Source organism: Echeneis naucrates, chromosome 12, assembly GCF_900963305.1.
Source record: "Echeneis naucrates chromosome 12, fEcheNa1.1, whole genome shotgun sequence".
NCBI lineage: Eukaryota > Metazoa > Chordata > Actinopteri > Carangiformes > Echeneidae > Echeneis > Echeneis naucrates.
In genome coordinates this window covers 12878733-12902201 of record NC_042522.1, presented here as the reverse complement: position 1 = coordinate 12902201, position 23469 = coordinate 12878733, and the positions used below count along the sequence as shown (strand labels likewise).

At 39.9% G+C, this 23469-nt stretch overlaps 4 protein-coding genes across 5 annotated transcripts; 3 read left to right on the top strand and 1 right to left on the bottom strand.

Annotated features, from left to right (window-relative positions):
- The first annotated feature begins 13 nt into the window (after positions 1-13).
- ciz1a (cdkn1a interacting zinc finger protein 1a) lies at positions 14-9067 on the top strand. Of its 2 annotated transcripts, XM_029516506.1 has the most exons (17): positions 14-144; positions 633-887; positions 1752-1879; positions 2000-2214; positions 2902-3019; positions 3187-3274; positions 3449-3534; positions 3669-3739; positions 3884-4084; positions 4164-4294; positions 4482-4575; positions 4723-4836; positions 4948-5097; positions 5262-5340; positions 5445-5566; positions 5767-6284; positions 7656-9067. In XM_029516506.1, exons 2-17 carry the CDS (start codon positions 727-729, stop codon positions 7669-7671), a joined length of 2292 nt encoding a protein of 763 aa, XP_029372366.1. In that variant the 5' UTR covers positions 14-144; positions 633-726; the 3' UTR covers positions 7672-9067. The 2 variants fall into 2 exon arrangements, with proteins under 2 accessions (XP_029372366.1, XP_029372365.1); XM_029516505.1 differs by having other exon boundaries at positions 5767-9067.
- Positions 8923-11146, bottom strand: bbln (bublin coiled coil protein). Its single transcript, XM_029516507.1, has 2 exons — positions 10810-11146; positions 8923-10142 (listed from the first exon to the last, which is right to left on the bottom strand). Exons 1-2 carry the CDS (start codon positions 10886-10888, stop codon positions 9877-9879), a joined length of 345 nt encoding a protein of 114 aa, XP_029372367.1. The 5' UTR covers positions 10889-11146; the 3' UTR covers positions 8923-9876.
- A 437-nt stretch (positions 11147-11583) lies between these two features.
- surf2 (surfeit 2) lies at positions 11584-13706 on the top strand. The gene is made up of 6 exons (XM_029516277.1): positions 11584-11722; positions 11942-12093; positions 12265-12368; positions 12772-12957; positions 13216-13349; positions 13452-13706. The coding sequence occupies exons 1-6, from the start codon at positions 11648-11650 to the stop codon at positions 13539-13541; spliced, it is 741 nt and encodes a 246-aa protein (XP_029372137.1). The 5' UTR covers positions 11584-11647; the 3' UTR covers positions 13542-13706.
- Positions 13707-15886: 2180 nt separating this feature from the next.
- surf4 (surfeit 4) lies at positions 15887-22840 on the top strand. The gene is made up of 6 exons (XM_029515793.1): positions 15887-16125; positions 18268-18454; positions 19080-19156; positions 19253-19296; positions 19927-20113; positions 20993-22840. Exons 1-6 carry the CDS (start codon positions 16078-16080, stop codon positions 21257-21259), a joined length of 810 nt encoding a protein of 269 aa, XP_029371653.1. The 5' UTR covers positions 15887-16077; the 3' UTR covers positions 21260-22840.
- The last annotated feature ends 629 nt before the right edge of the window (positions 22841-23469 follow it).

Below are 23469 nucleotides of genomic sequence, written 5' to 3'. Positions count from 1 at the left end.
CAGGGGGAGACAGGTTGTTTTCACCGGAGAGGCTGGTTGATGTTCTCTGGACCAAGTTGCACCGGAGCCGAGAGGAATCATTTAACCCCGTGTCATGCGTCCACTTAGATGATCGACAACCAGCTCGGCTCCACTCTTTGACAAGTAGGTCACACAGCTTTAGGAAGATGGAGGTGAAATGGAGAAAGCAGCTGCGGCGAAGCAGATCTGTCTGCGAGCTAGCCTGCTAGCTGAAAGCTAAGCTCAGCTAACAGTCTGGGTTCAGTTACAGATTGGTGCGCTAGCTTCTCTCCATAGCAGGTGTATCTTCTTCTTTTGAATTTTCTGACCTGACAGAGTTTGTACGTGTGCTGGTTTTAAAGTTGAGCGTCACTCTCGTAGCATAACAAACAGAAAACGCCATGTTCTACTCTTAAATTGGCTAATTGAGAACGGAAACAACACACAGCAGAGCAAACGCAAAGTGTTGTTAGCTTCCCTGCTAACACTGGCTAGTTGTGATCGCGAAATATGAGAGCGACCTGTTGTGTCGGAGGGCGGCACTGGTGTTGTATGTGTCTATGTAACAAAGAGTTGGCCCGACAGCAAGCACATTTCTTCTTTAACTATTATTATTGTTATTTTTATTCCAGGGGATCCTGCGTTTCGAAAGGTGTCATAACAAAGCAACCTAGCAGCTGCGGGTCTGTCACCTGAAGAGCCCAAAGGCAGAAATTGAAGCCCGGGATGTTTAATCCACACATCCATCAGCAGCAGCAGCAGCAGCAGCAGTTTCACCAGCACCTTCGGCAGCTACAACAACTTTTCCAGCAGCAGCCTCCGCCTCCTCCTCCTGCTCAGCCGCCTCCGGGGCACCATGTCGGCCATCACCACCACCAGACACCCCGGTAAGCGCGTTCACTTGAGCCCGGGGATGAGGCAGCGGCCTGCTGACGGGGTGGGGTGGGGTGAGGGGGGGGCTGGCTGGAAAACCTGCCACAACACATATCAGGCTGCACAAAGTTGGAGTGGCAGAAAATTCATCACTGTGCAGAATTTGAAAGTTTGTCCTGGTGGTGTGGTGTGTGGACTCAGGGCAGCATTGGTTGTATTGATCACTGTTGCATAGACCATAAAGTGTGGTCACATCAGCATGGAAGCTGTGTAGTTGTGTAGCTGTACCACGTTTTCAGCTTTTGGGTGTGTGTCTGCAGTACTTCTTGTTTATTTTGAGAATGGGCAAAGGTAGCAACCAATACAGCTTCCATCTCAGTCAGCAGCTTTACCTGCTTTCTTTCTGTCTTTGTATCCGATAATTATACCTCATCAGTTATTGGTCTTTTTGCCTTTGTGTTGCTTCTGTGAGACTTACTGTCTCCAGTTAGCTTAAAAATGTATTGAGCAATGCTTTGCAATTATCCACCATAAAAACAGGCAGTCCTTATCAGTCAGTATTTGTCCGTGTCAGGAAACAGCTGAAGGAGAAAATGAATGAATGATAACTGTGAAATATTCATACTGAAAGTTTGCATTTGGAGAGAATCTTTATGTGCTGTGCCCATGCCAAGAAATTGTCATTTTTAAATTTGTAAAATAATTTTCTAATTATATTGGTGCGGGTGTAGAGTTGTGAGTAGGCCGATTACTCGAGTTGTAAACAGGAATAGATACTATGGATGGAAGTCTGCACCTGTTTTGCTACGTATTTCTACATGTTTGCATCTGCTGTAATAACTGCAATGATTATTTTCTGTTGTGTATTTGCTATACAGAGCTATTCCTGTGCCTCCCCAGACAGCCCCTCCTCCCAGGATGGTCAATCTGTGCCAGACAACCCAAACTACCATCATCGCCCCCAATCCCATGCTGCAAGGGGCCATACTTATGCAGCAGATGCAGGGTACTATTGGAAGCTAGTAATCAGAAACAGCTTTAGGATTTTTATTTGATGCTTTTATAAAGGATATATTTAAAAGCAGGAAGAAAACCAAGGCTCTATTTTTGCTTTTCCTTTTTTCAGGTAACATGCGGAGTTTTGGGATGGGTGGGCAACAGTTCCGTCAGTTCTTCCCAGCTGGGACCAGGTCGTCTCTGCTCGGGCCAGTTCCCATGGGCATGGCCATCAAGTCCCCCATGATGGGTTTCCCAGCTGCACGACCCTTTCACCCACATGCCCGCTACTACAACAACACCATCCCCACGACAGTCTCCTCTTCCCCTTCACCTGCCACCACAGTAATTACAACAGCACCGTCACAAAAATTATAATCACTGTCTAGGATAATAGCCCATATTATAAACTCCATTAGGCTTGTGGCAGTCTCAAGTGCATCAAGATTTAACAACCAAATTAATCAAAGGCTTCGGAAATGCTCTTATCATGATGCTAATTTGAGTGTAACTCAAGAACTGAATCAAGCATCACATGTTTAATTACGTTTTAATAGTTTTTGTACAACAGTGGAGTCTTGTGAAATATAACTGAAGCCACACACAATACTTAATTTGAGAGCAGTAATGAGTGATAATTAATGTATTGTCAGACAAATTAAGAAATACAATTCTGAACACAATGATCATAAAATAATGAAAAATTTTCACCATTTTGTTTCATTTTTAATGATTGTTTAACCAGAAGAATAAATAACTCAATGAACAGGTGGTTAATGGTTTGGTTTCTTCAAGATAGTTGCTGATTCTTAGATCTATAGAGTGTGGATTGAGTGGTCAAGTGATTTCAATACTGCTCTGACTAAAATAATTATTTATTATTATATATTTTCTATTAATAGTTATTTGTTTTGTGAATCTTTTATTTGTGCTTTTTTAATGTCTCTAGGCTGCATCAATCTCAAATTGAAGGTATAGCCAGGCCTATTTTCATAAAGTATATATGAAATCCTGTTATGTCTGTTTGTGTAGGACACCACAGCTCGCCAGTCAGACAGGAAGCGAGACAGTGAGCAGATGGCATCAGGAAGCACAGATAACCAGCAAGTAGCTAGCGGTACCAATGAATCTGATGACAAGCCTGAAACAGGTACAATTGCAATCCAGTTGGTAAATAAAGATGTTAATCTGCATTTTTAAACCTTTACCCACATCTCCACAAATTACAAAAGCACACAACAACTCTGATGGTGGTTGCTTGTCGACGATGATTTTGTTCTTAGTTTCCAACCTTGTTTTTGCATTTTCTACCCACAGATTGTACAGTGGGAGGAGTAGATGGACCTATACAGATCACAGAAGAGCAGCTTGAAGAACCTGCAGTGAAAAAGAAAAGGACTGAGGCGTAAGGAAACAATTTTTTTATTACTCTGATTACGTGTTCAAGAAAATTGTATTATATCATTAGGGTTTAACTGTAGCCAACTGTAGAGGGAGGAAATGTTCTAGCTTGGGAAGCTTTCCAACTTGGAATATCCTCTGTTCCTTGATACAAATTTTTTCCACCTCTCTCTCTCAGGTCAGATATTATCACCATTTCAGATGCAGATGGGGAGATTCCTTCTTCAGAGTGCAACAGCAACACAGAGGAGAGTCAACCTGATGGTAAAACACACTTAACCTTAAGTTAAGAGGGAATATGTTTTTAGGTACTTTATTTGTTCAACACTGATTTCTTTGAATTGTAGCTTAGGCCATTTGTAATGAAGATTTATTTCTGGCCTCAAATCTCTTACTAGATGCTGCCATTCTGGAAGGAGGCTCAGAATCAGATGTTGTTGAGGCGTTGGAGGAGAGCAGAGCAGATGAGGTGAGAGGAACTTCTTATTTGCCGTTGGGCAGGCACACACAAAATAAGTTAAAGAAATACATGTTTTTTTGTTGTTGTTGTTTTTTTGTTTTGTTTTTGTGGGGGTGGGGTTAAATCTGGTTTATGACATCTCTGTTGGTGCAGAGCTGCTTGTCTGCTCCATCACCTTCTGGCAGACTGAGCAAGGACGACCAACAGGTTATTTTAACCTCAGAAGAAACACAGCAGGGAAAATATGCCTCCTCACGTTTACCAGATAACCAGGATGAAGGGGAGGAGGGCGCAGCAGAGGGCACCACCAAGTTCTACTGCTACCTCTGCAGTATTACCTGCCACAACCAGCTTGTAAGTTAATCATCAGTTTTCCACTGAATATGTTTTACGGTTCATTTATTTTTAACATGTAACTTTTGGGGTTTTGTAGAACTTCAGAAGTCATATGAACAGCATTTCCCACCAGCAGCGAATGATGGAGATCCAACACATGAGCAATGCATGTCTGGTCACACTGCTGCCACGAGTCCAGGAGTCTCTACAGGCAGCAAGCAAAGATGGGTCAGTTATTGAATAAGTTGGCTTGTATTTTATATTCTGTTTCCCGGCAGGATAATTTTGTAGCTTTTTTTTTTTTTTTTTGACCACAGACATTCATTGTCTCCAGGCAGCCTTCGTGAGTTTAACACGGGTATTTTACAAAAAAGAGATCTCTATCTATCACAATACCTGTCCTTTTTCATTACAGAGAGAAAAAAGCAGACTTAAAGAACTGGTGTGCTACCTGTCACACCCACTTCACCAGTAGTATCGTGGACCACCGGCGCACAGAGGAGCACAAAGTAATCAGCTGCTCATTTTATAAATGTGCACATTTCTATAGGGGAGCTGCTAAAACACGTCTAAAAATTTAATGTGAATAACTGATCTGGTGGTGTCTTCCCCTCACCTACATACACTCATCCTTACCCCGTCCTATCTCTGCTCAGCTTGCCAGCAGAACAGCCATTTCATCCTGCACAGTGTGCAAAAAACACTTCAGGACCTCTCAGATTTTTGTGGAGCACTTACAGTCCCAGGAGCACAAACACAAAATGGAGAAGGTAACTTTGCTTGAAAAAAAAAAAAAACTGCTCTTATCCCGTTTTCCCTTTGAACCATCCCTCTTTTTTTTTTTCATACTGTTGCAACTACTGTTTGTGATTGTTTCTCAGCTCCAGGAAAAGGAAGGTTGTGAGACCTTGGCCAAGCTGACTGCCACAGACACAGATGGCTTTTCATTAGAAGAGGAGGAGGGAAGTGATGGGGAGGAAATAGATGAAAAACAGAGGATTTACGGGGATCCAGACTGCTCAGAGAAACAGGTGACTTCGTTTGTTATTGTTTCAAATTTTCCCCCACTGAGATCATCTGTTAGATCATTTGTCAAATGGAGCTTAACATCCCCTTGAGATAATTTCTGGTTTGAAGCTGTTTACAGCGTCATAACCGTTGCACTGATTTTTTTGTCTGTGGTGGGCTGGCATAGGATGGCTGGTCTTCCCTGAAAGAAGTGACTCTAAAGAACATGTCCAGTGATGAGCAGTATGAACCTGACACAGTCTATGGTGAGGGATGAGTAACTCCTGATTTTTCACTGCATAATTAATTTTGTTTCCCGGTATTCTCCTGCCATCTATCATATTTGAGCCTCTGGTTTCCTTCTCCGCAGGGTCCAGTTTCTTTGTTCCAGTGGCAGGTTTTATCTGCAGACTCTGCAACAAGTTTTACCACTTTGAATCATCTGCCATACATACCCACTGCAAATCACTGACGCACTTCGAGAACCTCAAGGTTGGTTTTTTGTTTTTGTTTTTGTTTTTTTTTTTATTTTGTCCACCTCGTGTTTACAACTAAATAGCCAATATTTAATAATATAAGATGATTGTTGTGGCCAAAATAAAAAAGGAATTCATCTTGAAATAATATATATTTTTTTTATTGTTCAAATTCTTCTTGACATATTGCTGTATTTTTTGGCTCTCCTTTTTCAGAGCTACAGAGCATTACTCAGTCAAAAGGGTGAAGCTGTTGAATCTTCTAGACAGTCTCTTCTAGCTTCAGACAGCCTCAGACCTCTAACAGAAACTACAACAGACTGGTCCCATGAAAATTCCTTCTCTGACAATACTGGTTTAGTGACAAACGTTGACTCCTTGGTGCCCATCAATATGCTAAGCGGACTGGAAACACAGACAGAAAACCAGCAACAAGAGAAAGAATCACAACTTGCTCTGACCTCACAAGACCTTACCACTGCTTCACCAACCTGCACTGGCAGCACAGAAAAAGACCCCATCATTCACAGCACAGAGGTAGAAACCACAAGCCAGGCATGTGTGGCTCAGGAAGGTCCTGCTGAGCTGGCTACTGGCAGCACTGAGGAGACAGACTCCGAACCAGCTGCTGCTGAGGATGCTAATGAAGGACAGCAGCAGGAGGAGAGAGAGGCTCCTGTTCTCCCAGGGAAAAAGAGCAGCACAGGAAAGGCAAAGACCACACCCAAACGCAGGTCAGGGAGGGCCACAAACAGGCGCTGAGTCAAAAATGTGATGCGGAAAGACAGGAAACCTGTTAGACTTAGCACAGGACATATCGGTATGTGAAGAGGGGCTTGTATGAAATATTGGCCGAGAAATGAAGAAACCTTTTTTTGAAGGAAAGTCTGAATTTAACACACACTAGTTATGGTGGAGTATGACTGGTCATATGAATTATTCCCAGGGTGGGAAATTAATACAATACAATTATCAAATGCAATGATGATGGAAAAGCCTTTTAATATTGGAAAATGAGTGAAATTAGACGTATAAAATAAGTCCAAAGCAATCCTTCTTTTTTCAGTATTCACAGAAAAAAACTATTAATGTTCCTATCCTAATATTTATTAGATAAGTCGAAACTTATTTTGTATAACTACTTAAGACGTACAGTACATGGGTGCTTAATGTGTCACTGTGTCTTTGCCACATGCTAATGTGGCATTATGAGATGTGGTGACAAAAAATACAAAGTTATAAAGTACACATAAAAATGTTGCAGGGAAAATAGCTTCTTGAAGGCCCCAGGCAACAAATGTACAAATTATTTTAAAAACACTGTGGCGTTTATTTGATTGAGACATTCCAAAGTCACAGCTAGACTGACTTTTATTGATGCATTTATTGTGTAAACACAAGTTTTTATTAAAACTTTTTGAGTTTGCTCTACAGATACCTCAGCCAGGACCAATACAATTGTTAGATGAATAGCCATGAAATTTTACACTGACATTTATTGGTCCTTAAATAAACATCTAGTCTGACAGTTTTGTTTTTTTTTTAAACTTGGAACACTTTTCAGGTCGCCTCGAAAATCTTATAATTGATCACACTGTCTTGTTTCCAGGGATCTCTCTGGTTGACCTAAATGTTAATTTCCCACCCTGCTGTCCCATAAGGATGACAAAACCTTTCAATGAATGATTGTTAACCTTTAATAACCTGCAATTGTAGAAGACCATACTGATGGCACATTGCTAACTTTGTAGCACATGCGTAGTGAGCTGAAATGTAGAATGTAACTAAATTGTTTGAGCAGGTAATTCAAGAAAGTTTTAAAATGGTACTTTAGCTTCAAGTTAGAGAAACCCTTGAAACTGATTATGGCTTCGTTCAAGATGTCTTGTCATCCAAGGTTTTATTTTTACCATTTTAAATTTAGGTTGATGTCGTGATGTTTGGGGCAAAAAAGTTTGACTGAAATAGAACCGCACAGATTCAAAGTGGCCCTCTATTAGCAGTAGGAACCTTTTTTCTTTCATGTATAATTCTTTTGTGAAGAGTTTATGAAAGAGAAAGCACAACCTTCAGGAATAATAGTCTTCTCTCCCATTTCTACATAGGTACATAATCATATGAAGAAGAATTGCCTGTATTTTTAAAATGTCCAGGCAGCTTCTAAATGAGCATCTGTACCACCAGACACCTCCATCATCCTACCAAGAAATGAAGGTTCCTGCTAGCAACCTGTCACAAAACCTAAATCATAGTCTGCCCCTTACTCCTGTAGGACTTCACATGCTATTGTCTGCATTTTGCTTATTTTCAGATTGGAATGCTTGGCAGTCATGACATAAGCTGCTTGAAGTTTAAAAGACTGCAAAGTGGTTTGTTTGTTTTTTTTTTATGCAGCTGAAACATTTCATCTTCAGAAAAGTATATTTATCTTTGAATTCATAAAAAATTTGGATGTTCGTGTAGAATTGATCGCATTTGGTGTCATGTTCCCATGGATGTTAAAGTGTGCCTACATTAAGACTGAAATAGCAGTTCCTTTCACGTTTCCATGGATGTAAGATACTTCTATAAGCGTTCACAGCACAAAATATTTTTGATGTGATTCTTGGTGCTTATTTGCCTCCAGTTATCCACTGTTGTGATTTGTATTTCTATTATGGAGGTCATATTTTCATCTGTGTTTATTTAAATCGGACCAATTGGCACCAAGCTTAGATTAGAGCCAGGGGAGAACCCGTCATATTTTTGGTCAGATCCAGGTCATTTACTTTGAATTAGAAGTTGTTTTGCCTCTTAAATCTGGTGTTATAAATTTGCATCAGACTGCAGAGTGCCCCTCTACATTATTTTTTTCTGTCATGGAAGATGTTTTGGTTGCAATGCACTAGACAGCTGAAATCACACTTTATTTAAAGGTTCTAACATTATCTGCAAGGAAAAAAACAGAGAAGTTTATTTAATAAATGTAGCAAAGCATCCTTGCTAACCTTCAATTCTGATGTGAAGCCCCAGTAACCCCAGGCAGATTATACAAATTACTTTGGCTGGCATTTTAACAGGGGCATGCCGCCATAACGCAGAAGTTATATATATATATATATATGTAAATACACATATACGGATGTATTGTTTCCTTCTTGACTGGCATGTTCTGGAAACATTTTAGTAAAGAAGGAAGTTATTTTAAACGACAAAGGCTGACACGTGTCACAACTCTTGACTTATTGGTGACCATCACATGATTAGTGTGTCATGTTCTGTTTCAAGGAACAAGACATGGTCTTACTGTAAGCTCTGAAACAATGAATTAGGAGAGAGAAAAGGAAAGTATGTATGTAAAGGATAATTTCAAACAAAGCTGTATGTTTCTTACTGTATTTTTATTCAGCTACTGACAAACTGAGATGAACAAACAGGTGTTGTTTTCTAATTGCTGGAATTTTATTGTATTTTTGGATTTGTTTTCTGTTTGGGGGTCATTTTAATTTATATTAAAACAATTCCCACACTTTGCTGAGATAAATTGGACTTTTTTTTGACAGCACTTCCACATCACAAACACTTCTCAGACAAACATCACTTATTTTTTACAATAGATAAATGAACAGAACAGCACAGTGTACATTTCTAATCATGCTGAAGATCAAACATAAATATTGGAAGACAATGGAAATGTTGCATATTTATTTTTTTGGGACAATACAGTAATTGCACGGAATGTACAGCTATGACAAAGTTGACGTAGACGGTTCCCGCTTCTTCTAAAGCCAGACACACTACAGATTGGTCATTAGGACTGACTCAAGCTTGTGAGCAGTCTACAGCTCATATACAGATCACCAAGGACATCAGCACATAATAGTGGGTAGAGGTTAATTATTCTACCAGCCAGTCACATCCATGATATCAAAAGCTTCTGTTCAGAAACAGCAGAATCCTGTAGTTTGAGCATTGATGTCACACACAAAAAATATTATCAGACATGTTTGTGACTTCCCTTCATGATATTCAAACCTGAACAGAGCTCACAGAGACTGACTTTAAGATTCATGTGAGTTTGCAACATGAGATGCTGCTTAAATGTCAATGAATTCCACTCAGCTCAGGGACCAAACATCAGCATGCCAACGACAAAAGGGCTGCATTGAGTGCAGTGATGGAGGAGATGGAAAATATCGGCAGCTGATTAAGGTGTAAATTCACAGAAGAGTCAGACAGACATGGACTACTCTGACCAGATGTCACAAGTCCAAACAGGTCAGAAGTTGAGCCAACCTTCATTAAAACCTTCTATCCTTGCATTTCTCTGAACTCAGTCCTTTTTGCCTACTCGCTCTTGGCAGTCATATGTGAGCTCCCACTGTCCTCGCTGAGGTCCTCCTTACTGGGGGAAGAGTCTCCGTCTGAAGGATGCTGCTGCTGCTGCTCCTCCTGGTTTTGGGAACCGATCAGTTGGGCCCTGAACTCCAAACGAGCTTGCCGGTTGGACTCCATAAGTTCATGTAGTTTGCCATTGAGTGCATCATTGCGTTCCTCCAGATCATCAAGATAAGAATTGATCTGATCTAGCATGGAGTTGATGGCAGCATATTCTGTGGATAAACAGCAGCGAAGTTAGTGTTTTTGGTCAGTGAGAACAATGACCTTATCTCACTAATGAGATTTGGGTGTTTGTTTCAGATTAATAAATTAAAAGTAAAACTAAAAAAAACACTGCTTTTATCCGAGATTCACCCATTTCTTTGAAAAGCCAGAAGTGACCATATTAGATACTAGCTTGAGCAGTAACTGTTTGGTTTACTGTCTAAATAGCTAACAAACAGGCAAGTGGAGGATTGGTGACATCCATTTGTATAAAATGTATGGGCGATCAGCAGTACACACTGACTGACACCACACTCACAGCTGTTAGCAGGACATACCAGTGCCTGCCTCAGAGTCTATGAGAGCACCTATGACCATATTAGTGAATGAGATGTACACCAAACTCAATCCACATTTTAATCAACTTACCAGAAACCCGAAGATCGGACTAAGCCTGCTCTTAGTCAGTGTCAGCTGCCATCTAGTCTCCCTTGACCATCTACATTTAACATTTTATTTACTTTATTTGGGTTTTTTTTTCTCCTGTAGTTTGACTTTACTGACCAAGATCACTTAAATGACACACTGAGTTTATTTTTAGGGCGTACTCTCCAGTTAACTGCAATTACGTTACCATTTCTGACGAAAGTGAATAAAAACAGACCAGCTCATTACCTTCTTCTCCAAATTCATCTTCGTCGGTTACAATACCATCATCTATGGAGATATTTGGATCTCCGTTTGGTCCCGACATGATTTCGATGTTGACTTTTTTTTGTTAAGAAAAGATTACTACTTTTTATTGGCAAGTTAGCTAAGCTGCAAGCTAACTAGCATGTAGCACCTAGAAAATTCCTTCGCCGGCAACAACGGAAATTCGACCAGTCTGACACTTAGTCTAAGACTGAATGTTTCTTTTGGGTTAGTTTAAGACAATTTCGCTAAATCCAAAAACCCAAACAAAAATGTGCTAGTCAGCTAGTTAGCCCCGTCGTCATTGGCAGACGTCAGATATTTGTTGACGGAACAAGTGCATTGTGGGAGAAATCTGGGCGGGGCTTACACTCCTAAAAACGTGTATGGGTCTCAGAAAGAGGACCCACTTTCTGCAGATAATAAGGTTACTATCCACACAGCTCCACCTCAGGGGATCAGGAAAGAGGCAGAAAATTGGAGTTTGAATTTCGGCTTCTTTTTTTTTTTTTTTTTTTTTTTGCTTCCTACCCAGCAGGAGTCAGTCACAAAACATATTTAATATCCACACAATAAACACAGTCTCAAACTCCGGGGGTCTGGGGGTCCAGTCCGGCCCCCCTCCCAGAGACAGGACTCCTGGACCCCTGACTGCTAAATGGGAAGGTAATATTTTGTGTCCATCCTCGCTTTGATCGCTGGATGGAGCCAAGACATCACGCAACAGAGTATTTGCAGCTAACCCACGTGTTAGCCACTTCCTGTAGTGGGGGTGGCTTCATCGACAAACTAACATCTGTTTTCACGCGTATTTTAAAATATGGACGAGTTACCAAAAGACCTGAGAGCATTTCTTCTCAACCACCCGTTTCTTCAGTTCACAGATGGCAAAAAGGTTGGCGAACAAACGACATCGCGTCACAGCGCACACAGGACTCTTTCCGTGTAAAGCTAACCGTGCTGCTAATCGACCTGCAGCCATGAACTGTGAAGTGTTGTGATGCTAGGATACGTTCACCGAGGCTGAAAGATCTGTAAATGATTACATCTTTTATTGTTGCACAAAGCTGAGCTACACTGTCATTACATCTGTCGCTCATGTGTGTCCCTGCAGATAAAATGCTCATTGAACGGCCACGAGCTTCCTTGCAACCTGACGGAGCTGCAGAAGTTCACTCAAGGGAAGAAATATGAGAAACTGAGTGCTGCAGCACAGTTCAACTATAGCCAATATGAACCACATATCGTGCAAAGCACCAAACAACCGTAAGGATGCTTTTATCTTCCCATGAGTCTTCCTTCCCTGCATGCTGTTAATTTACAAGAGAAGCTCCACCTCTGTCAACAGCTGTCTTTCCCTGCACTGATATTACAAGCCACAAGTTGGTACAGAAATGTTATGTTTTCTGATGATTTGTGTGTGTGTGTGTTTTCCAGCAATCAGCTCTTCTGTAAGCTCACTCTCAGACATCTCAACAGGCAGCCACACCACGTCCTCAGACATGTCAATGGGAAACGCTACAAGAAAGCCCTGTCTAAATGTCAGTTCACTTTTGTTTCCAGTAGGAACACTGCCGATCACATATCAACCAGACAATTCTCTATTTACAGTGTTTCCATTTAGTTCAAATTTTAAGCAGGTGGACTTAATCTACTTTTGATTTACACTATAGTGTTGCCTCAGTTCTTACCATTATTGCCCTACCATTATTGGGTACTTTGATCTGTTAAAACTCCTTCGTAATATTTCTTAAAGCACAGAAATTGTTTCCTGATATTTTAATTCTTAACAATATTCAGTTCACACTTAGCTCTTATCTGAATACTGTTCACACCCTGAGCTGAAAACCTGAGAAAAGGTCCACATCATGTTGGCTACTAAATTGCTGGCATGAGCTGTTGGACTAATTTATCACTGACAAAACTCTTTCATACTTATCCTAGATGAAGAGTGTGTGAAGCAGGGGACTGAATTTGTTCCAGTCAGACTCAGACAGAAAAAGCCCAAAGACATTGGAGAAGAGGTCGGTCGTGGCAGGGCTTCAAAACATGGAGGCAGCATGTGGGAACCGTCATCTAGTGATGAAGGGCACAGTGACTCTGAAGACAGCATGAGTGACCTGTACCCCTGTGAGTATTCTAGATTCACAGTTTGTAGACTCAATTGTCCACCTTTATTTTCTAATGCTAGCTTGTGCATTGCTGAGAGACTGCAGGGATTCATTTACTGATTTAAAAAAAACACACCCTCTACCAAGATAATGGATAATAATGAGTTATATAATATAACATGGCATTGAATTGTATTGTTAGTCACTTTGTCCCTATATGCAGATTTATAGGATTAAGTTTTATTTTGCTGTAACACTGTGTTGTATTTTCCAACAGCATCTTTATTTACCTTAAAAAATTCAGCAGAAGTAAGTATGGAGGATAATGGGGATGAGGAGGAAGATGATTTAAAAACTGATGAAGATGAAGTAATGGAGGTAGAAAAGCAGGTGGTGCAGAAACGCAAAAAGGTAAACCTGAATGAACAGTTGTGCATGTAATCTACTTTATTAAGATTGTTATGATGGTTTTGTCTTGACTGTCGTTAATGCTTTCACATTTATGACTTTCAGGTCCAGAGCGGTGGTTTTCAGAAGAAATTCAGAAATAATCACTGGAAATCAGGGCGTAAGAAACATGGAAAAGTGAAAAATGGAAAGTAAAATGTAAATCTTTATGGTATTTTATACTATCTTGTTAGAGTGCAGAACTGTCTTGATGTGGAAAGAGTGTTTGTGTCAGACACTTAAATTATCTTTTGGACTGGATAGGTTCTGTTATCTGGTTCATAAGCAAGGACCTTAGCATAAAATACAACTTTGTTTGGAGTTGCTAGTTTGTGTCTCTTTTATTTTGAAACTTATGAGTGCCTTTGATGAACTTTAATAGCATCATATGGCACACTGGAAATGCACAAGTTTAAGGTGTCAACTTCAGCAAACAGAAGGACCAACTGTTGCTGTATATCAAAAACCATTAACCAGAATAATGCTGTGAAAAACAACAAGCATATGATTTTATGCACCATTTATGCTTCCATGCTTCATAAGTAAGTAGGATACTGGCAATTCTCACTCATGCAATTACTGATACAACTTGCAAACATTAGAAATATCTTTAAAAAATGTTGCGTAACCGAATTAACGTCAGCATTTTGTGCTGTCGCATTATCTATTTCCTCTTAGTTACAGTTACTGCTGTGCAGTTTTTTTCCCCTCAGCCTGGCTAATAATGAGTGAGTTTAAAGACTTTGGTCTTGAGAGATCCATCCATGAGCCATGGGCCTGTTTAACACAATTTTCTATGACCCTTTAAATGTAGCTTTGCCCTCACATGACAGTTATCTGCACCATCCATCCACCGGCTTCATTGAGGCATCAACAGTCAAATGTTTTCATCTTGCTTGCCGCAGCTAACTGTTTTTCACTCTTCAAACACCATTAATGTTATAAGACAGCCAAAACTAGCTCTGACATTTTGTATTCCTTGGTATCCCTCCAGGCTGTAGACAGAGTCACACTGGGAGCGGACCTTGGAGAATTTTGATGAGGGGGTAGGGCGGCAAGGAGACAGGTGGAGCCGGTGGGGGTTGTTCAACAGAAATAAGAAGCCCAGAAGCAGTTTCTCCACCTCTGATATGATGTGGTGAATCATTTGCAGTGTTGGACTATTATAATTTAATTATGTGTTTAAAATACTCACATGATGAGAAATATTTCAGCTTCTAACCAGGTCTTTGAAGAGTTCTGGACTGCTTGTAACTTATCAGATTCAACACTTAAGGGACTTCATTGTGAGTTAGTTACAGATCATGTTACAAACTTATCACACATCATTTACTTCATTTAACTCCCAGCATAAGGAGCTATACACTCCATCATACATACACCACCTTTATGATATTCTTTGATATTTTGTAAATTATTTATATTTAGTTTGTAAAATCATAAATAGTAACTATACTGGTTTGTGAAGTTAAAAGTAAATTATTTCCCTGTGTAGTACTATGGAGAAGAGTAGGGAGAAAAGTAGAAAAGTAGAAAGTAATATAAATTCCAAAGACGTCATCATTTTACTTAAGAACAGTAATTAGGTAAGTGCACTTGGTTACTTTCCCCCATTATGTGTATTGAAAGAAAATTTGTTTAATTTCCCCATTTTTTCATGAATAACATATTCCCCAACACCTCTGTACCATTAACTTAACATTTATGTCCTCTTGGCCATTCCTTTCACACCTCATTCATCTATGTGCTTAAAAATTACTGAATTGTTGGTTTTTGCACAGTTTATGTGAAGCATTGGCTTTCATGATGAAACAATAGGCAAATTGGAAGTTAATGGTGGTGAATTGAAGCCTATCTTTGACTACATGTGTCCTCAATTTAGAGGTTCATCTCCTGCTACACAAAACACAAAAGATATAGAATTAAAAGATCAAATTCAGGAGTGGAATACATGTTTATTTACCTGAGTTCTTGTATGTTACTTAAGTATTTCAATTTTCTGCTAAACGTCAGTGCAGTGTACTCCACTACATTTCTTTCACAGCACTTGCCACTTTTCAAATTAAGATTTTCATTTAAAACAAAATTAGTAAAGATGCTTGTCGATATTTTAACATTTTCCAGGTTTTTTTTTTTTTTTTTTTGCCTGTGACACCTTCAAAAAAGTCAGTGTGGCTTATGACTGCTATAATGTCTCTGAGTTTCAAGAAAGAAACAAGTACTGTATAATCTCATAATTGTTTTTCAATACATATTCAGATTACCTTTGCAGCCCTAAAAAAAAATTTTTTTTAAATTGCGGCAGCTGCAAAAAATAAAAAGAAGGATGCTTTGGGGCGTCAGGATAAATAGCTGGATGTTGTCTCTTCATCCCTAAACCGCGGTGTGCTGTGCAGCATGTGTCTGCAGCGGCCCCAGGCCCCCGGACGGCTCAGTATACGTGGCAGACAGCGGTTGCAGCTCCATGTAGGGGGCCCCCGTCTCTCTCGTCAAATCGCGGGGCATTGTGGGTCGGAGGCGGCCTTTCTCTGAGAGCAGACGATCGGGAATCTTCACGTAAATAACGTTAACGAGGGGAGGAGGGAACGGCACTAGCGGAAAATCCAACACATCCAAGCTGTGTAGAGCTGAGCCTTAACAACAACAACAACAACAACAACAATAACAACGACAGTAGTAGTAAAAAGCCGACATGGGGCAGGAGGATCTCATGAACACAGCCGAGGACGTGGCGGACCAGGTGAGTCCAACCTCAGTTGCAGTTACTCACGTTAGCATGCTGCTAGCACGTTAGCCGCTAACTAGTTTGTCTGAGAATGAAGTAGCTCTCATCCTCCTGGATGTTTCCCCCCCCCCTCACCCGCCAGCAGTTTTTCTTGTTTTCTCGCATTTGCCAGTCGTTTCGTCTCAAGTACGAAACTGGTAAACTGTAGTTTGCTGGCAGAACTAAAGAGGCCCCGCAGAAACGCCACAGCTTATGTACTTGTGATTTCATTTCCATCATAAATGCTTCAGCTGTCTGGTCCTGTCCTCAGCCCCCCTGGTGGCTTTGGTCACCTTCTCGTTTCACAAAGAAGAGGACGGATTCGTTCACTTGGCTGTAGTTTGACTCGTTCAACTAAGTCTTAGTTAACAGGTGAAAGCTTGGCAGCTAGTTAGCCCTGTAGCCACCCGGTTCGTTATCTGTGTCTCAGGCGAGTCAGTACCAGCCAGCAGTTTCGAAATCACTCCGCTAAGCTGCCAAATAATGGACCAACTCTTTCGGCATATTGTGTATTTGCACAACACTGCTTCTCCTGGCTTGTTGCTCAAGTTTCGAGCACATCCGAGTTGTTTGTTTCTTCCGAAAAATGGCACCCACACCACCCAGGTCATCCAAAAACTGACTGTGGACCTTTATGTCCCTCGACTTAGACACAAGCTGCTTTCCTGGAGCTGATTTTGTGTTCTTGTGTGTTATACTGAAATGACAACAGGCCAGATGTGGGTCAGTAAGAAGTGGATGGCAAAATCAGATGTCAAGTCAGCCTTGGCTCCGTGAAAAATCCCAGCTGTTTGGGTTTGTGTAGTATGGCTCAGTACCCATTTGCTGTGCTTTTGGTGTTTGTTTGTTTTGAGTGTGTTCATGAACCAGATTTTAATGGCCTTACTTTTTTTTTGTTGGATAGGCCAAATTCTCTCTGGAGTCACTTCAAATATCTAGGAGTCAATTCTGTTTTAATATTGCAGTAGGTCTGTTCAAAGAACACAATCCACATATCAGAAAAAGCCCCACACACCTAAATATAAGTGTATTTGCTGGATTTATACACCCCCTGCCATCAGTGCTGTAAAAATGATATGAAACACGTAAATGCATCAACTTTCACAACACTGTTTGCTTTGTTAAAGTCTCCACTAAGCCCATTTGTTGCCACATCCCTCACTGATGGATCCTGAGCTAGCGTGTTACTTGCATGAGCTATTTCTAGGCTGTTGCAGTATCCTTGGGCTTGTTCGTATTGGTTACCACTTCGTCCATTCATGTCCCTCTTCGGCACTCATAGTGGGAGCTGAGAACACTGATAGGCCTCTGAGGTCTGGCAGTGCTGATGTGGACTGCTGAGAAGGCGGGGAAAGGGGCAGGTCACTGCTCCTCTACTCAGTCACTGGGGTGTTTGAAAATCGTGAATTTTGTTTCAGAGAATGCACACTTCTTTTTCTTCTTTTTTTATGTTAAAAAAAAAAAAAAACTCCCCCACTCACACAAAGGGGCCCTTTGGGGCTGTAATTTGTAGGCACAACCCTGTTTTTAGTTTAAGATTTATAGGCAGCAGCAGAAGTTTTACTGTTTGCCGTCTCAGCTTTTGTTGTTGATTAAAGTAGAAATGAGTAGTATAGGGGAAGAAGCATACAGGAACTCAAACACCCATATAATTCAGTGATTGTATGATTATTTATGGAAGCGCAATCCTGGTGAGTTAAAAATGTGAAAAAGCTCATCTTCATTTTGCACTTACTTTATTGCAGTTTCTTTGCTAATGCAGCAAAATATTCTCCACAGTTTGCATGGATAAGAATAAGGCCTGTCTGAGTCAGCAATTCAATTTTAAATGACTACTGTTACAACATTCACTTAGTGCGATAGTTGCTGTAACTAGTGGGTGAAGCCTTGTACTCAAAATTGGCAGGTTAATGTAATTGGAAGGAGATTGCATAACAGGAATTTGGTTGAAATTCAGTTATGTGACGTGGTGCTGCTTGGTGAGTTACTATAAAGTTGTTTCACAGTTTAGAAATCTCACAAAGCTATTCAGTAGCCACATCCTTTTCGTAGCTCTTCTTGAGACCTCGTCTTTTTATCTCATCAAACACTAACACTTTGTTTTCTTCTGTTGTCTAGTTCTTGCGGGTAACCAAACAGTATCTGCCCCACCTGGCGCGTCTTTGTCTCATCAGCACCTTTTTGGAAGATGGCATCCGCATGTGGTTCCAGTGGAACGAGCAGCGAGACTACATTGAGGCTACCTGGAACTGTGGCTACTTTCTGGCTACGTGCTTTGTGCTGCTTAACCTTATAGGACAGTTGGGTGAGTGAATGAGTAGAAAGTTAGGAGGTATATCAACTCGGATATTACGGTAAAGGAAAGTGGGATGTTTTAACATTACTGGTTCATGCGTGACACAAATGCTGATAGCAATAAGAGATCAGTTAAACTGAAAATCACACGTCATATTTTTTTTATTGCTAGCATTGTGAGATTAAAAAATTGTCTAGGGCATTCATGTTTTGAATAAAATTTGCAACAAATGTGTTAAGTTTTTTCCAAATTATTTAAATAATGAAAAGTTTAAATGAGGACCCAACTTTGCAACAATAGTTTTTCTCTATGTTGGCCATGATGTCTTTATTATCTACAAGAATAAAAAAATATTTCAAGTAGACTTTGGGCTTCCATTCTTGTCATGTGTGAACCCCATTATGGTTTTTATTGGGTTTACAGGGTTTCCTGCAAAAGGTTTCCCTCCTAAATGAAATCTTGTGGCAGATAAAGTAGCACAATTCATGAACTATAACTGTTGTTGTCTACAGAGGACTTTATTGTACATGACAAATTATTACTTATGAAATGACCAAAATGGAGCATAAAACAATTCATTTTGCCGCCACATCAGCCATAACTTAACATAACTTTGCCTTGTGTGTCCTAACAGGTGGCTGTGTCCTCATCCTCAGTAGAAATTTTGTACAATATGCCTGCTTTGGATTATTTGGCATCATAGCACTACAGGTAACACTAATGGCATTGCAACTGCATTTTAAATATTCAACATCAACAATATGTCATTGCATCTAATATAGAATATCTTTCCTTTTTCCCCGCCAGACTGTAGCATACAGCATTTTATGGGACCTTAAGTTTTTGATGAGGTGGGTGTTAATTATACAATGTAACATATATTTTTTGGTATGAATTATCAGATTGCTACATCTGATCAACTCCCAAACACGAGCGTCCATCAGTGGTTATCAAATCATTGTTTTAAGCTATTATAATATTCATTATGGTGTTGATAGCAGTCCAATGTGTGGCACAAAAGGTTTGCTTAAGTCTGAAGCACAGTGATCTTTGTTAAGTTGGTGATTTCATTCTGACTGGATTTCTGATTAGTATTAAATTCTATTGTTTATAATCATGGATGATGATGAGACAAAATTAGTTACCAGACATTTGAGAAATCTTTTGCAGTCACTATGTTTTTCTATCGTACACTATTGGCTGTTAGTGTACAAGCAGAATGAAATATAGTAATTTGTTTGCATAATCAATAAGTTGATGTCCCGAAAAAAAGGTTGCACATGACTAATTAAGTCATTTACAATTTGACAAAAAGCAAGCTGCATCTTGTTAAACAAATAATGGTTGGATGATGATCAGCTTATTACATCAAGTCAGTACGAGCAAACTTGATTGTAATGTATGTAATGTGTGTCAGATCATTTCCTGCTGGTCTGATATGCACTGGTGATTAAAAACAACCATTTACTCTCTTTTTCCAGAAACCTTGCCCTTGGAGGGGGTCTGCTTCTTCTGCTGGCTGAGTCTCGTTCAGAAGGAAAGAGCATGTTTGCTGGAGTCCCCTCCATGGGAGAGAGCTCACCAAAGCAGTACATGCAGCTGGGCGGTCGAGTACTGTTAGTGCTCATGTTTATGACTCTACTACACTTTGACTCCAGTTTCTTTTCTGTGAGTACTGACAGTACCAAGCACTCCTACGCTCTGCATCTTGTTCACACATACAGATTTCCTGTCATTCATGCAAGGCCTTTACCACAACTACAGACAAAATATCAGATAGCAAGATTTCCCCATTTCTGTTGCTTTTAAGCACTTGAAAGGATCAGGCAGGTAGATGTGAATGATTTACACAATCAAATCTCCTCAACATCACTGTTTTTCAAAACCTGCCTAAATTCCAACTAATTTAAATGCAGTTTTCAAATAAATTGACAGAGACCTGAAATTTGCTCACAATTTGTTAATCCATCACAGGTGACATTTAGTTGCATATAGTATGTGTGTTTGTGTGGTAAGGGTTAGGTTAATGTTAACTAAGGTTCTTACTGAATGAGTCAAAGACGTATTGCATCAAACAGGTCAATGAGTATACAAATAGTATGTGACTATTAGTAGTCACCTTTAATTCCCTAGAGAAGTGGTTCCCAAAGTGGGGGGCACAGCACGGCAAGGCTACAGGCGAAATGAATGCATGCTTGGACAGTGTGTTCACAGCTTGAGAAAATCAAATTGTTGTCTTAGTCCGACTAAGCCCGGACTTTTAAATACATGTAAATATCTTAGCTCGACTGGAATTGAGCTATCCAGTGCTCAACTAAAACCCCCAGATAATTAGATTCATAGTTGAGCGCTTGCTGCATGTCAACACCTTAGTTGAGCTGGAGCTGGGATTGTGACCCGGAAACACAAAAAAACAATCGGCAAAATTACCAAAAAAAAAAAAAACATTATTAGATTCCATATATTTACGTGTATGTAAATTGTTAGTCTTATTGACTGTTGTTATATTGGTGTATTTGAATGAAATACTCTTGCACTCTTCCACAGATCCTGCAGAACATGGTGGGGACTGCTCTCATCATCCTGGTGGCCATCGGCTTCAAAACCAAGCTAGCTGCATTGACCCTTGTCCTCTGGCTTCTAGCTATCAATGTGTACTTCAATGCTTTCTGGACCATCCCCGCCTACAAGCCCATGCATGACTTCCTCAAGTATGACTTCTTCCAGACCACCTCAGTCATCGGCGGCCTGTTGCTGGTGGTGGCGCTTGGGCCTGGTGGAGTGTCCATGGATGAGAAGAAGAAAGAGTGGTAGGCAAAGGGGGATAAGTTAAGAAGATTGCCCAGCACCACTAACTTCCCCCACGATCGGGACAAAAAGACCCTCCCTCTCCTCCAGTTTCCCTCTACCAGGGTAGACAGTTTTTCTTCTAGCTCATTTTTTATTTGGCCAAATCCACAGAGACCATCTGACGTTATTTTTTTTTTCCCACTCAACTATTTTTATTTTTGTAGCTGAACATTATAATAGCCAGATTTTTCGAAACCCTTAAAAAGTCCATGTATTTAAAACTGCTAAGAAAACAGATCATGGATAAGCAGAAGAAAAGGTTATTTGTTCTCTGTTCAGATGATGAATGAAAACAATTAATTGTATTTTGAGTGTTATACCATGTGTTAACATAGGTTGATTTTCATATTTTCTGAATAAAATTGGCAAAGTGGAGAGAGCGCAGCAGTCTGGGTTCCTCCACCTTGGATGCAAATTTTTTTATTTATTTTTTTCTTCTCTCTGTCGTTGGATCTTGAAGTGTCAGACAAACCCTCACCAAATTGATCCTGAAAACTTGGGCACTGATTTAACAGCAAATTGCTTTGACTCTCCACTTTTCACCCCCCCCCCCCCCCCCCCCCACTTTTTTTTTTTTTTTTAAGTTCGCACATTTTCTGTACATCTGTACACCTTCAGTCTCATTAACTGTTCATGGGGAGCTGAATCTGGGGATAGACGTATACATAGTATAGTGGTGGATTGCAGTCATGCTTGATCGAAAATTTCAATACAGTTGTCAACTCCAGGACTTATTAGGCACTGTACTTCTGGCCTAACTAGTGAACTGTATGTGATCTGGGGTAATGGGGGGAGGCTCTATGTTTGTGAAACACCATATTCTGCAATCTAGAAAGGCAAAGAGGACTAAGCAGAGTCACTAGGACCTTAACTTTGTCTTTGCTCTGTTTTTTGCCCTGTGTAAGAAAATAATAAAAAAAATATTCTGTGTATTGATTTACAGAAGTTTATATTGTATTTTTGATCATTTGTTTTTTGATTTTGGAAGTTAATGGCGAAGAAATAAAAAAATTTAAAAATGTATATAAAGACACTGTCTCATTCAAGGTTTTTAGCTTGCGGATTTTGAGGGACATTAGAGGACCAGATAGTCAAATCAATGTCTATTTCCATCTCAAGAAGCACCCGGTTGAGTGCCAACATACTGCAGCATTCTTAGAAAATGGAAAAGAAAAGATTAAAATGTATGCCTAGGTGTTGTATTTGACAGCCACTGGAATAAGCTTTCACTGTCCAGAAGTCTGATTCAAGTTGAGAGACTTTGAGAAAATGCTGACCTCTATTGGACTACTGCAGTTAAAGTTCAATACAATGGAACAATTCATCCACTTTCACCCACAATAAAATTCAGTATATATGTAAAGATCTGATACCTGACAAGATATTTGTTTGTCTTTTGAGTGCTGCCTTTATTTAAAAAGACATTGTGTGTGTGTTGTTTACAGTTGAACTGCTGAAAAATTTTCTTCTCAGACAGACCTAACCCTATAACTTTATAAAATATGCCATTGACTATGGATATGGATACAATCATGAATAAACATCTTTTACTGGACTGACTTGACTGACCAATTTTTTTTAGTTTATTTAACAGGAGCAAACTTAATCTGTCTTCAAACCTAACTCTGAATGTGAGCATATGTGTTTAAGTGCCAGATACCCAGAAATCAAATGACTGAGATGAGTAGCTGAATAATCGAATAATGGATTGACAGGAAAGTAGTAGGATTTTTATTTTTAAGTATTTTTTGATGATTCTTTAATTGTTAACATGCAAAGCATTACTGGGACTTACCTTTATTTTACAGACTTTTACTTTTTATTTTTTTATTTTATTTTTGTTTTGTGTGCTTGTATTAAAACTGTGTATTTTAATAGGGTTAACGTTTTTTTTAACTGGCTCCTGACAATTGAATAGATTTTAATGCTATGCATCTGAAACATGACTGATAGCTCACTTACTCTTCATTTCTCTCCTACAATCTGCAGTAAGCAGGCGTTGCTTTTGTTTGGTTGTAGCTGAATTATAAAGCAGAAGTCAATCTGAGCGTCGGGTCTAATTAGTAGTTTCCATGGTGACGGCCATTTCCTCTCTGAGCTCAGACAGGGAGAGACACCTCTCAGCATAGGTTTGGTGTTTTATCAGCAAACACTGGATTGATCGCCAGGAGTCT